This window comes from Lemur catta, chromosome 3, assembly GCF_020740605.2.
Source record: "Lemur catta isolate mLemCat1 chromosome 3, mLemCat1.pri, whole genome shotgun sequence".
Classification (NCBI taxonomy): Eukaryota; Metazoa; Chordata; class Mammalia; order Primates; family Lemuridae; genus Lemur; species Lemur catta.
Window position 1 is genome coordinate 105,977,055 of NC_059130.1, and position 13,964 is coordinate 105,991,018.

A 13,964-nucleotide genomic window follows, 5' to 3' on the forward strand; every position below is an offset into this window, starting at 1 on the left:
AGTGAAAACAGCCTGAGAGGGAGAGGAGGCTGCCTGAGGCTACAGGAGTAGAAGTTAAGATTAGGCTTTTCAAGAGGAATCCACAGGTTGGAGGTTAAAGGGAGCGATGAGGCCACAGTGAAGGAGCGGGGCAAGGCAGACCGGAGAGAGGAAGGTTCATGACACCATGTTTAGAGATCTCATGGCATAAAATACAAAATGTCCTGAGAACTGTCAAGGGAATTATTCATTGCACCTTTAGAGGTCTGGAGGTGACATCTGGCTGGTCTTTAAAGGATGATTATAATTTACTCGGGGAAGGGAGTCAAGCATTACAGACTAAGAGACCAGATTAAGCAAAGTTAGAGACAGCACATTGATGTCAGAACCTTCTCATTTTCCCCAAATATCCATTCTCTTCCTTAAAATTTATGACTTTTAGGTGGGCACATGGTAGGCTGGAATAAACACACTGTTTCCCTGTATCCCTTGCAGCTAACAAGGTATGCCCCACATTATGTAAGCAGAAGTGGTGTCAGTTTGTTAGGAACCTCTTTGAAATACAGCTAGCATGCGTCCTGTACTTTTTCTTCACCTTCCACCTGGCTGGGATACAGACATGATTCCTGGAGTTTGTACAGCCATCTTTGACCGTGTTAAAAACAGGACAGCAGCAAGATCAAAGTCTGGCTCCCTGACACCCAGAGCTCCACCTGCCTACCTCAGGACTATTGTACATGAGAAATAAGCTTCTATCTTATTTAAGCCTCTAATATTTGGAGTTTCACTGAACCTAATCCTAAGTGATACAATTCATTGATTAACTTATATTGAAATCAAGTCAATCAATCTGAAGCTGAGAAAGTGGATTGTGGCAGTTTATGATTCCCAGCTAAGGAATCTGGACTTTATCCTGTTGACAGCAGGGAACAAAAAATTTCTGAGCCAGAAGATCGGAACTGTGGTTTGGAAAAATCCCTCTGGCAACAGGTTAGGGGACAATTTGGAGGAGGGAGGAACTAAAAAAAGAGAAAATCAGAGACTCCCAGCCTCTGAACTTCAGATAAATAAACCCACTCCCTTCCTCTAAATTTCAAAGACCAGTTAGGGGTTGCCAACACTTAAGAGGCCAGCAGAGATAAAGGGAACTGAGACAAAGCATAATGTCAAAAGAGAATCTGACTTAAAACCATCTATTCTTTACAAGTGCAGGAAATTGTTTTTAATTTTCAGACTCCATAGTCTCAGTGGAGTTGGGACAGCTCTTCTGGCCCACCAAGTAAACAATATCTTTTTTAAAATGGCTAAAGGAGGAACTCTTGGCTCCAGGAAATTAAAAGAAGACAAAGAGGCATTACCTCCTGAATCAAAACTTGAGCACACCTGAAGTCCTGAGGCTTCATGACTCTGCTGCCTCTCTTCTGGGACCACCCACCCTGTGACTACTTACAGCCACTGCCATAATACTGATGAATGTCTTGTATCTTGAAAGATGAGGTAATTAAGCCCGATTTCCTCAGGGGAAGACTGAGGCCCAGAAGAAAAAGATTCTTACATTAACCTGTGTGTGCCAGGCATTGCTGTCCTTGTGCTTGGAAACTCAAAGCAACACCTGCCAGCTCCATGTTTACTGGCAGGGACCATGGACACTGGGTCCAGCCACAGCAGCTAAAAATGGTGCAGAAGAGAGGCGTGGTCCTGACACAGCAAGCATCTGCCTATATCTGAAGGCAGGAACATTCCTGGTAAGACAGCAGGGCTAGACTAAAGCTAAGTGGGAAAGAGACATTGGCACCTTCTAAAAGGGAAGAAAGAAGTCTTCCTTATGCCCATAACCCTTCACAGTATACAAGCACTTTCATACATGCATCTTCATTTGATTTTCACAACTTTCCTGCATCATTGAGATGTTAATATTACCACTTTACAGAAGCAGCAGCTGCTGAGAGAGACGAAATGAGTTGTTCCAGATCACACAGTAGTTGGCAGAGTTGGCTTGAGAAGCCAGGTCCCCTGACCCTGTCTGGTCACCAAATCAGACAGTCCCAATTCTTTTGGCCCTACAGTTGGCCTTGGAGCTCCCTTTATCCTCAGGACTTCTTGATATTGTTCTTGACATGTGAACTGTCATTGACATGTCAACGGGCAGAGTTCATATTTCCCTGAGTCTCATGAAAAAAAAAAAAAAAAGAATCAAGAGGCCATTGAAGTAATTCAGGTAAGAGATCATTCACTTATTCATTGAATAAATATTTTAAACACTCATTATGTGAAAGGCACTGTTGTAGGTACTAGGGATACAGCAGGAGACAAAAAACATGGCCCCTGATACCAGCACAATTACATTCTAGTGGAGGAGAAAGACAGTAAATAAATAAGGTAATTACACTCGATATAGTGAGTGCTGTGAAATATCATGATGACAGAGGATATTTGAGATAAGGTGGGCAAAGAAGGCCTGAGGCCTGAATAAGGAGCCAGCCATATTCCAAGCAGAGGGGACAGCACATACAAAAGCCCTGATGTGTCAATAGTATGAGGCCTCAACTAGGTCAAGAAATGGGAATGGAGAGAAGTGGCTGAATTTGTGAATATTTAGAAGGAAGAATAAAAAGGACAGACTCAATGTGGTGGTTGAAGGTTGAACTTTGGCACCTTGCTGGATGGAGAGGTGCCACTACCTTAGGTAGAGAATTCAGGAGGAGGAGCAGATTTTGGAGACAGGCATTTCCCTTCTATAAGGCTCTTCCCATCTGTACAATCAATAGGTTGATCAGACCATAACAACCAAGGTTAGTGCTAATTCTTAAGAATGTTATCATCCTCATACCTTATTGAATTCCAAATGGATTAAAGATTGCAATAGGGTGCTATGCTATGCTATGCTCCTGGGTGGCCATCCTCAAGCTTTGGGCTCCACTAAACTCTGTACTTACTCACTTAAAAAAAAAAAAGATTGCAATATAAAAATAAGTCTTAAAAGCAACAGAATAAACCACGGGAGATTTTTTTTCTTTAAAGCTGAATGAGGGTGTGCTGGCTCACATCTGTAATCCTAGCACTTTGAGAGACTAACGCAGGAGGATTGCTTGAGGCTAGGAGTTCAAGACTCAAGATGAGCCTGGGCAATAGCCAGACTCTGCCTCTACAAAAAATAAAAAAATTTAGCCAAGCGTGGTGATGCACACCTGTAGTCCTAGCAACTCAGGTGGCTGAGGCAGGAGGACTGCTTGAGCCCAAGAGTTGGAGGCTGCAGTGAACTATGATGACACCATTGCACTCTAGCTCCAGCAACAGAGCAAGACCCTGACTCAAAACAAAACAAAACAGACAAAGCTGAGTGAGCAAAGCCTTTCAAACTACAACAGAAAATCTAGAATCAAAGAAAAATAAAGGATAGATAAATTCAATCCCGTAAATATCTACTGATTTTGCATGGCAAATAAAAAAACACTCTAGGGCCTAGGCAAAGTCAAACAACAAACTGGGAAAAAATATTTGCAACTTATTTGACAAAGACCTGATTTTCCTAAGATACAGTGAGTGCCTATGAGTCAATAAGAAAAATGGGCAAAGGATATTAACAAACACAGGAGGGAAAACATAGTTTAAACTTATGAAGAAAGGTTCACTCCACTCAAGATATTTGCAAATTGAACCACCTGGAGATACCATTTTTCACCTATCAGATTGACAGAGATCAAAAAGTTTGATAACAGTGTTGACAAGGATATGGGGAAACACACTTAGAATTGAGCAATATCTACCAAAACTACACATGCCCACCACTCCCTTTGACCCAAATAGCCTGCTTCTAGGAATAGAGTCTACACATATGTATATACAAGTTCCTTCACTACAGCTGTTGTACAAACAAAAGGTTGGAACCAATATCAATTTGGTTAAATAAATTGCTGTGTATAAAATGGTATATTATGAGCCATAAAAATAGTCCTGAGGAAGCTCCTTTTGTGCTCTTATGGAATGATTTTCAAAATATATTAAGTACAGAACTGTATGTATAGTATCCTACTATTTGTTTCATATAGGTAAATTAAACCTCCGGAAGGACATTTAAGAAACTGCCTCTGGGGAGGGAAACTGAGCAGCTGCAGGTCAGAGAAGGGAAGACCTTTCACTTTTTATCATTTGAACCTTGAATTATCCTTTCCCATAAAAACAAGCAAAAAAATTCCTTTGCGGTTCTAGGTAAACTGCATTTGAAGGTAAACTGCATTAAAGCTAAGTATTTATTGAGCTCCTACTCCGTTCCAGACACTTTTCCAACCACTTCCACATCCACTAGCCCATTTAGTTTACCCTGGCAGTCCACTTAGAAGGGCATAAATTATTCTAATGTTACAGATTAGAAAATAGGTTAGATTCGTCAAGTAATTTACTCACGCCTAATCTAGTTCCAAAAGCTCCAGCCTTCTCCACTTCGCACAGCTTCTATTTAAGCATAGTATCCTATCTTAAAAATAATATTGGTATCATTTATTGAACACTTAACTATATGCTGAAACAGTACTAAGTGCTTTAAATACCTACTCTCATATAATTCCCAAGACAAATCCGGAAGGTAGGCATTACTATCCCTTTTTACAGAGAAGATAAAGGAGGCTCAAAGGCATCGCGCCCAAGGTCACGAGTACATAAACGTTTGGAACCCAGGTTTAATTCCAGAGCTCTTGCTGTAAAATAGAAACCGCACCCGGTTCAAAGGACAAAAGCGGGAACGCTCGCTCTACGCCGGAAGGCGCAGACACTTCCGGCGGGAGGGAAGAAACAGGCTGCGGAAGGCAAGCTCGCGAGAGGACGTGCCGCAGCACCGCCTATGGATCACCTGGCCCCGCCCCGCGCCGGCGCGCCCCCGGGCGCGCCCCGCCCCCCAGCCCTGGTCAGGCGGGAAGCGAACGCGCGCTCCCTCCCGTTACTCTCCGCCTAAGGGAAGGGCGGGGGAAGCGGAGGCGCGCGCTCGCGAGCTACGTGCTCGCGTACGTCGCCCGGGTTCGGCTGCGTCGGTCCCGCCGCCCGCCCGTTGCCGCCGCCGCCGCCGCGCTCTCGCTTTGCCGGCCGCCGCCTAAGGGGGGCTGGGGCCGGGGCCAGCCACCACCGCCGTTGCCGGGATGCCGCGGGTGTACATCGGCCGCCTGAGCTACCAGGCCCGGGAGCGCGATGTGGAGCGCTTCTTTAAGGGCTATGGGAAGATCCTGGAAGTGGATCTGAAGAACGGGTGAGGAGGGCGGAAAAGGGGCCGGCCGGGTGGGGACAGAGCCCCAGTGGTGGCGAGGAGTCCGCGGGGACGGGAGAGGGACGCCTACCCCGCGCGGAACAGCTACCGGCCTGGTCTGGATCCGCCATAGTGGCGGCGCCTCGGGGGCGCGGGTAGGCCCCGGTTCCCACTGCGCCTGCGCGGGTCGGGGTGGAGGAGGGATAATGGAAGCGATGGTGAGGATCTGAGTGGGACCGGGAGAAGGAAAACCCGAATGGGGTTGGGGGTCTGGGCGGGAGGACACAGCTCCGGGGCGACCGGGAGAACTGAGTTTTCCCTTTCCAGGTCCTGGACTGAGGCCTGGTTTGTCTCCAGGTAGAGACCGACCTTTCCCGCTCTTGAGGGCTGCTGGAAATAAACAGGATTTCCTGCTCTGTTTTCACCTCTTCCCCAGTCTAATGGCTCAGACAGTCACAACGCGTCTTTCCTGGGAACGGGAGCTCTGGAGGGGGGCCCGTTTAGACTTGCCATGTGCCACACTCTTTTGGGCGGGAGACTCCAGTTTGAGTAGTCTAGTGACAGTTTCGAAAGTATCGTCTTGCCATGCTGAAAGCCTTCCCCGTTCCCTCTGCAAGGGTAAAGTCTTAACTTTTTATCTTTAAGACTCCGTACAGAGTTTCCATGCTGTGGTTTCCGTTCTCCATCTTGCCAAAAAATTGCTTTGCTGTTGTACAAATTTTTGGAGAATAGTGGCCACCCTGGCTAGTATCTGCGTCAACTAGTTAAAGCAGACGGAGACACATCTCTAAATTACTAACTTACTGCCTTTACTCTGTGGTCTGTTACTTGTATTCCTAATCTACTTTGACAAAATAGGGCCAGCAGGAATTACAACTTTTAGGGAAAACAAATGAGGAATCAGGCCTGGAGAAAATAATCAACAGGGAAAACTGGAAACCAGGAAATGTTAGGTAGAGCTTGGAAGGCATGGATATAAAATTAAAAGGACTAGGGACAACATTTTAGGGCACTAACCCTTGGATGTTAGAGGAACCCTTGACTTTTAAGAATAAAATCCCTCCACTTTGCAACAGGTCTGATATACAGTTACAGCTTACTCCCCAGTGGAATACCAGCAACTGACACTTGAGGCGTTTTCAAAGATACTGAAATATAAGTTGCACATTTGAGAAAAATTGTTAGCTACCATATTCTCAATTTTTGTTTAAGTTTAAAAATTCATTTCTAATTGATCATTAGGAAGGATCATCCTCTGAGGACATTGTCAATAAAGTGTTTAGGAAGAATACTGATTTCTTTTAGAGTAAAAGGCTTAGAAGATTACTCGTTTTGTACAATAGAATTTTCGGTTCTTAAGGAATAAGTCGGGGGGTGTTATTGCGCTGCATATATGTGAGAGAGTTAAGACTCCAGTTTTTTCAGAGTCCAACTAAGTTGACAGAATAACTGTTACGGGAAAAACATGGGTTTTGAAGTCAGACAGGTCTGGGTCAAACTCTAACTCTACCATTTACATCTGTGTACAGTTACTTCTCTGAACCTGTTTCCTCATTCACATGGAAAAGGAATATTAGAGGTAATAAATGTAAAGCATTTGGCTTATAGCAGTAAGTGGTAGCTGTAATTAAAGGGATTTGGCCATAATCATTAGGAGACAGCTTGTTAGTGTTTGATAACATTAAGCATATTTGGTGAGGTCTTTTCTAAGGTTACTCAAATGATAGTAAATAGGAAATGATTTGAGTGTTAATGGGGAAACTGGTTAGTCAACCAAGTGTATTTCTAGACCACCACCAAGATGCCTACCACTGTGCTAAATAGGATTGGGGAAGGAGGCAGGAAAACAAGTTCTGTTCTTAACATAAATTAAGCATTTTGACATGTGCGTTTTGAATTAAGAAATGCTTTGCTCTCTTTGAACTCAGACGAGTAAAATTTAGAATGGTTTGCTTGAAAATATTTGTTTGAAATGGGTTTTGAAGAATGGGTTGAATAGGGCTTGAAATGAAGAAACTATGTGGCAATAGTATATGTCGTAATTGGTGATGAGTACAAGCTCCAATAAGGAGCATTTGTGAGAAATAATCTAGCTTGGATTGAGCTTTATGAAGGATCTAGAAATTTAACAGCATAAAACAGAAACAACAACTATTAAGATTTTACACTAAAAGTCAAAATCAATAGGTAGAAAATCAAAGGTTCTGAAGGAAAGAATTGAGTGACCCAGGAAATGGTGAGATAAGAGGAGAGAACCTTCTGAGACCGTAAATACCTGGGTCCCTTTTAAGGAACTGTTCATTCTTACAATTATGCTGCTCAACCATTGTATGTATGAAATCTGTCACTGAAAGTCAAGGTTGAAATGAGGAATGGGAAGTCATTATAAGAATTTGAAGACAGGTGTGACAATCTCCAAACAGCACAGAATATGACCTCCTGGCATCATTCAGGAAACATTGCAGAGGAAAATGATTTCTGGGAAGAGGACCAATGGTAAAGATGTATTTCAAGCAAGAATTGGCTATATAGTGTAAATGCAAGAAAGTCTGAAAGGAGGGAGTAGGTTCAAAAAGAAAAGATGGCGTGATTTAGCTAGTGGATCTCCCTACTGAGAAGCATCTTTGAACATGTAGATTGTGATTAATAGTAATTTAAACTCAAAAGCAGACTTTGGATGGATAGGGCTTTGAAAAATTGCTGGAGTTCAAATCTGTGGAAGTGAGATATATCAATAGAAATGCTAGGCTGAAGGGTTTTGGGTAAAATTTAGAATTAATTAAATAAGGTGTAAAATACTTGTATAATAGAAATATGACAAAGTGAGGAAGAAGATGAGCTCTCCTAGAGAAATTTAGTGTCCAAGAAAGGATTCTGTGGACCCTCTTGGGATTTGGAGAAGAGGTATGTATGCAGTTGTTCATTACATGCCATTTTATTGTACCAGGCAACCCTAACCTAGATTGCTTCTGTCCTAGAGAACTTCTAGAAAGGTGGTTCAGTTTGGGACCACAAACATGATGTAGACCTCCCAGGATATAGACTATTCCAGATCCCATTAGGGTCTCCTATATTCCTACCTGCTGCTTAAACTTCAGCAAGTGCCACTCTGAGGAGGGGTGAGGAGGTAATCTTAGGTGTGTGTCCAGAAAGCAACGGTATTAGCAGCACCTGTTTATAGCTTTTTAGCTCTTTGGTAATTTTTGCTGGCTTTGTGTATGGATTCTATGGGTTTTCTTTTTTATTAATAAGCTGCTTCATGTGACGCGTAGAAGGTTTTTTTTTAGTTAACAATGGTTTCCTTTTTGCTGTAAAATCTTGTGGTGGCTTCAGTCGTAGATCTTTGTATCTTAATTTTTCCATATTTTAGTTAATGAATAAAACTTACCACATTGTAAGATTATTTTATCTGGAAGGATAAATCCCAAATCATTCAGGGTTTTTTTTTTTAATTGATTAAAGTCATGAATTAAAACTTTCAAGAGAAACTCTGAAACTATAAATTTTAGAACCTGTGTTTCACATTACAGCAAAATCATGAATAGTCAGAATTTTCAGAGGATGTTGGGGTCTATTTCATTGGATTGTCATGATACTGATTATTGCCAGGAAATTTTTGTTTTCACCTTTGTTTAAAATTTCTTCAAGTGGAATGCACCTTAATTTTTTAAATATGTAGTTTGACTCAGTAAATCAAGTTTTTGTTCTGTGTGTCCCTGATCGCTGAAGAGCATTGTTTGTTAGGCCTAAGATACCGAGAGAAATCTCAGCCAACACCAGAACTTACCCAGGGATTTTCTCTTTTGACTACTGAATCCTTGACAGGGGCTTGTTTTAATTTATCTTTTCCTTTAAAGGGGGGGATAAAGGAAGTATAGTTTAATGATCCAGGTTGTTGATTCCTGGTTAATTGAGGTGTTAGTGTATTCTTAATTGCGCGCCTGGGGGGGTGTGTGTGTGTGAGTGAGAGAGAGAGAGAGAGAGAGAGAGATTACCTTCACCCACCACCAAGTGACAGATAAGTGCTTTATCATTTTTATGCTAATGCTATAACTAATGGATGACAGGAATAACAAAGAAAAAGCAAACACTTTCCCTTTGGGAACTCTGCCACCTTTTTGCTCATAAACTGTTCTGCCAGCCTCAGGAATAATGTCCCATTTGAACCCACATGTACCATGCATTTGAGTCTATGTTAAGAAAGGTAAGACATTTGGTTCTGGATTAATTTTATGATTATCTAAGAAGAGATTAAAACAAAACAAAGTTTTGTTTAAAGGACTGTTTGAACAACTCTTTACATAAAGACCCATTCTTAATTTGCTTTTTAACATTTCAAAGTAGCACATATTTATTATTATGAAAATTTTACATGTTTATTATAAATTTTTTTAACATAGAGGACAAAAATCCAGAGATGATACTATCAGCATTTTGGGTACACGATTTTGGCTTTTTTCACATTCATGTGCATATATGTGCATATACTCTCTTCCTCTTTGGTTTTTCACTATTCTGTGCATATATAATACTAGCGGATATCCTTTACATAAATCTTTGTACACATTTCTTATTATTACCTAAAAGGGGACTTTTGGGGTCAAAGCATATATACTTTTTTTAAGGATTTTGCTAGCTATTGGTTTCTGTTAACCTCTGGTGCTTATATTTTCACCTGCCATGTTTAAGAATTCCTATTTTTCTGAACCTCTCCACTACCGTTTATTCTAATTTTTTAAATAATATTATTTATTTTGTAGAGACAGGGTCTCACTCTGTCGCCCAGGCTAGTCTTGAACTCCTTGTCTTAACCTATTAACTGCGATGTAAGCTTTATTTAACTCACAGTAGTTTTGAGCCCAGGGCTTCGTGAAGCATATGTATCTCACACATCTCTTCACCTTGGGAGCCATGTGAACTGTTTTTCAAGTTGCATGTAACTCATGCACAGAAAACAATAAAAAATAACAAATTTTTCATTAAATTAGAAAGGATAGTTTTGTTTTCGAAGTTGTTATTCTATTTTCATAATAAAACACAGTGGCCCCAAGGAAAAATTTTTTTTCCTAGTGTGGCAGTCAGTGTGTTAGATGATCCTCCCACCTCCGCCTCCCAAAGTGCTGAGATTATAGATGTGAGCCACCACACCCAGCCTAAGTGATATTTTTAAAATTAAAATGTTTAAAATTAGCCTGTAATCCTAGCACTCTGGGAGGCCAAGGCAGGAGGATCAGCTTGAGCTCAGAAGTTCAAGACCAGCCTGAGCAAGAGCGAGACCCTATCTCTACCAAAAAAAAAAAGTGGCCGGGTGTTTTGGCATGCACCTGTAGTCTGAGCTACTCAGGAGGCTGAGGCAGGAGGATCTCCTGAGCCCAGGAGTTTGTGGTTGCATTGAGCTATGATGAGGCCAGTGCACTCCAACCTGGGTGACAAAGCGAGAGCCTGTCTCAAAAAAAAAAATTGTATATGAGGTCATCTTGTGGCTAAGGCTCTTCCATTAGCCTACCAAGCGTAATAGATTCAAGAATTTTTTTTAAAGTAACTTTTTGATTAGAGAATAAATGTAGGTTCATTGTATTAATAAATAATTTAGATAATATGAGAAGCATAAAGTAAAAGAGAAGTATCACTAGGAATCCATGTAACATAGGTTGTCTTATGTGCAATTTTATGTCTCTTTCTACTTAATCTGTACTTAATTTATCTTTTTTCTATTATTTCAGAATCTTCCTTAACATTTTAATAGCTTCATTAGAATCCATTATATGTCCATATCACAATTTACCCAACCATTCCTCCTAGGTTGTCGTTTAATTCTTTCTGTTATAAATAACCCTGTGTTGGAGGAAAACTTTGTTTGCATTTTTATTATGCTTTTAGGACAGATCCCATGAAATAAAATTCATGTGTTGCAGCAGGAATGAACATATTTAAGGCTCTTAATGCGTACAGACATACAACCACATAACTTTACAGAAAAGCTGCACTGGTTACACTTGTTCCAGCAGTGTCTGAGCAGGCCCATGTGGTGGCTACCTCACCAGCACTGAGCACACCTGTATTGTGTAAAATCCTTGCTAATTTAGCAAGTGAAAATGGCCTCATGTTTTAATCAGGAAGTTTTTCTTAAAATGAATAATAAATAATGAGAAATAGGACTCTGAATTAAGTAACATCCCATCATTGTTTTATTAGTAGTATTACTATTACAAATGTGATCAAATTGTTTTTGTACTGAAGTTCCTTGTTGAAGTCAACCCACTCCCAAAAGATTTATTTTACTTTTTTTCCCTAAGACCTGGGTCATTTAAAATTTTTCTGTCATTTTGAAGAAGTCAATGCCAAGAGACTATGTTGAGATTTTGTTACTGGCATATATTGCCCTGGTTCAAGACCCCACCCTACCCCTTGTCCCCCACACACATTTGTCCTGGTTTCCTGGTCAGTTTGTGGTATGACTAACCATCATTTGTAATTATTTGACTAAATCATTTTAAACTACTATTCTTCAGTTTAATATCTTACTCCTCCCTCATTGAGGTATTGTATGAATAAAAGGGCCATGTGAGGAATTTGTCCTTTCTTAAAAGATAGGCACAGGATGTAAACTGGAAATAAAATGTGATTTGGGTTCCTAGTATTTTTAGATGCTTCCCGGTAACCTGAGCAGAAAATTATACTTTGAGTTCCTCAGAAGAAAGGTGCTCCAAGCATCTGAGAGAATGCTGTTGGGAGTGGTATTTATAAATTTGTAAGCTAACACTTAAATCTTAAAACTTTAGAAAATAGGCCGGGCGCGGTGGCTCACGCCTGTAATCCTAGCACTCTGGGAGGCCGAGGCGGGTGGATTGCTCGAGGTCAGGAGTTCGAGACCAGCCTGAGCAACAGCGAGACCCCGTCTCTACTAAAAATAGAAAGAAATTATCTGGCCAACTAAAAATCTATATAGAAAAAATTAGCCGGGCATAGTGGCGCATGCCTGTAGTCCCAGCTACTCGGGAGGCTGAGGCAGTAGGATTGCTTAAGCCAAGGAGTCTGAGGTTGCTGTGAGCTAGGCTGATGCCATGGCACTCATTCTAGCCTGGGCAACAAAGCGAGACTCTGTCTCAAAAAAAAAAAAAAAAAAACTTTAGAAAATAATAATGCATTTGTTTGATTATTTTTCAACTGAGTATATCAAAATGCTTTACAAACAGGTGGTGTCCCTAGTTTGTGCCGATGGGGAAATTAAGGCATGGGATGATTGAGTGACTGGCCCAAGGTTACAAAATGAGTTATTGACAACTCTGAAAACGGAAGAATTTTTTTTATTCACATACCAGATAAAAAGCATGGGCAGTGGCAGTCAAAGCTTCTCTCATGCTGTTTCCTTCCATATGGTTTGGTCTTGTCCTTTTGGTACTTGCCTCCAGTGGTGAGAGGTAGTTCAGGTTTCCTAGCCTGTTCAGCCTTTAGTCTCTGCAGAGGCTTATGACCAGCTGGCAAGTTACCACCAAAAGGGAGATAGATGGAAGTTTTTATGATGATGTCCCTGGACAGAGACTGCTTGTGATTCTTCTCCTTAGGCTAATCTTTGAAGAGCTGCAAGGTGGTGTTAGCTTTGTCATGGCTGGCTGGGGTAGGATTTGTACAAGTAACTGTTCTCAGTCCTGTTGTCATTCCTAGCTCCATCTGGTCTTGAAACCTGATGATGAGAGATCAGATTATGCCCAGAATTTGCACGCCCATGTTTTGAGGAAATGCCCTGCATGACTTTCCTGGGTATTGAGGTGAAAGTCTGCCGGGCTAGAGGTCTCTGAGCTGCAGGTGATACTAGAAGAAGCACTTAAAAGACCCTTGTTATTTTTCCACCAGGTCCTCAGCCATGTCTTTAAGCCTGTATGCCAGAAAGGGGGCCTTCATGAACAGAAACTTCCAAGACCTCAAGAGCCGGGGAAGGACGTGGGGGCGGTGGGGCAAGGGGACTGGAGGAAGGAGGTCTGAATTCATCCTTCGGGAATGAAGGGGGTGAGCAGGAGGCTCAGGTGAGGGAGTCAGGAACCACAGACAAGAACGTTGACTTGAGAAAATTATACATGTGGTTGAAATGAAGCTATTGACCCATTAATTTTAAAAGAATTTGAAAAATTCATCAAAATATTTAATTAATGGCCAATTTCAAGGGAAGGGCATCCCCAAGAAATATATAGAGAGTGACATCTTTAACCAAAAATAAAAAGAAACAGCAGCCCACGGACCGGGGCAGTTAGGAGGGACAGTAGTCCCTTACACAACTGAGATGGTCCCAGATGCATAGCCTTTATGAGGCTTTAACACCTGGCAGCCTGCTCATTGTATTGTTTTAGAGGTAAGTATGAACTGGTTTTGTTTGTAGCTTTGGTGTGGAATCAGGTAGTGCTGTCTGCTGAGTGTAAACCTTTATTTCATTAAGTAAAAGTAACAGATGTGGTAATTCTATTTTATATCCCAAGTGTTTTATTCTAAATTGGTAATATGACTTTCATCTCTTTAGTTTTTTCAAATTGGGTTTGTTTGTTTTTTGAGACAAGGTCTCGCTCTGTTACCCAGGCTAGAGTGCAGTGGCATCATCATAGCTCACTGTAACCTCAAACTCCTGGGCTCAAGGGATCCTTCCAAGTAGCTGGGACCACAGCTACCATGCTTGGCTAATTTTTCTATTTTTTGAAGAGACAGGGGTCCTACCATGTTGCTTAGGCTGGTCTCGAACTCCTGGCCTCAAGCGATGCTCCCG

The 13,964-nt window shown here is 41.5% G+C and overlaps 1 protein-coding gene across 2 annotated transcripts in view; it reads left to right on the forward strand.

Moving 5' to 3' along the window:
- The first annotated feature begins 4,781 nt into the window (after positions 1-4,781).
- The window catches only part of SRSF4 (serine and arginine rich splicing factor 4), a 28,008-nt gene continuing 18,825 nt past the window's right edge, over positions 4,782-13,964 (forward strand). The window contains exon 1 of one of the 2 annotated variants that reach the window (XM_045545733.1): positions 4,782-5,215. In XM_045545733.1, coding sequence (XP_045401689.1) covers positions 5,109-5,215 — 107 coding nt within the window. In that variant the 5' untranslated portion in view covers positions 4,782-5,108. The remainder of the gene's footprint in view (positions 5,216-13,964) is intronic. The other variant, XM_045545736.1, reaches the window with a different exon arrangement.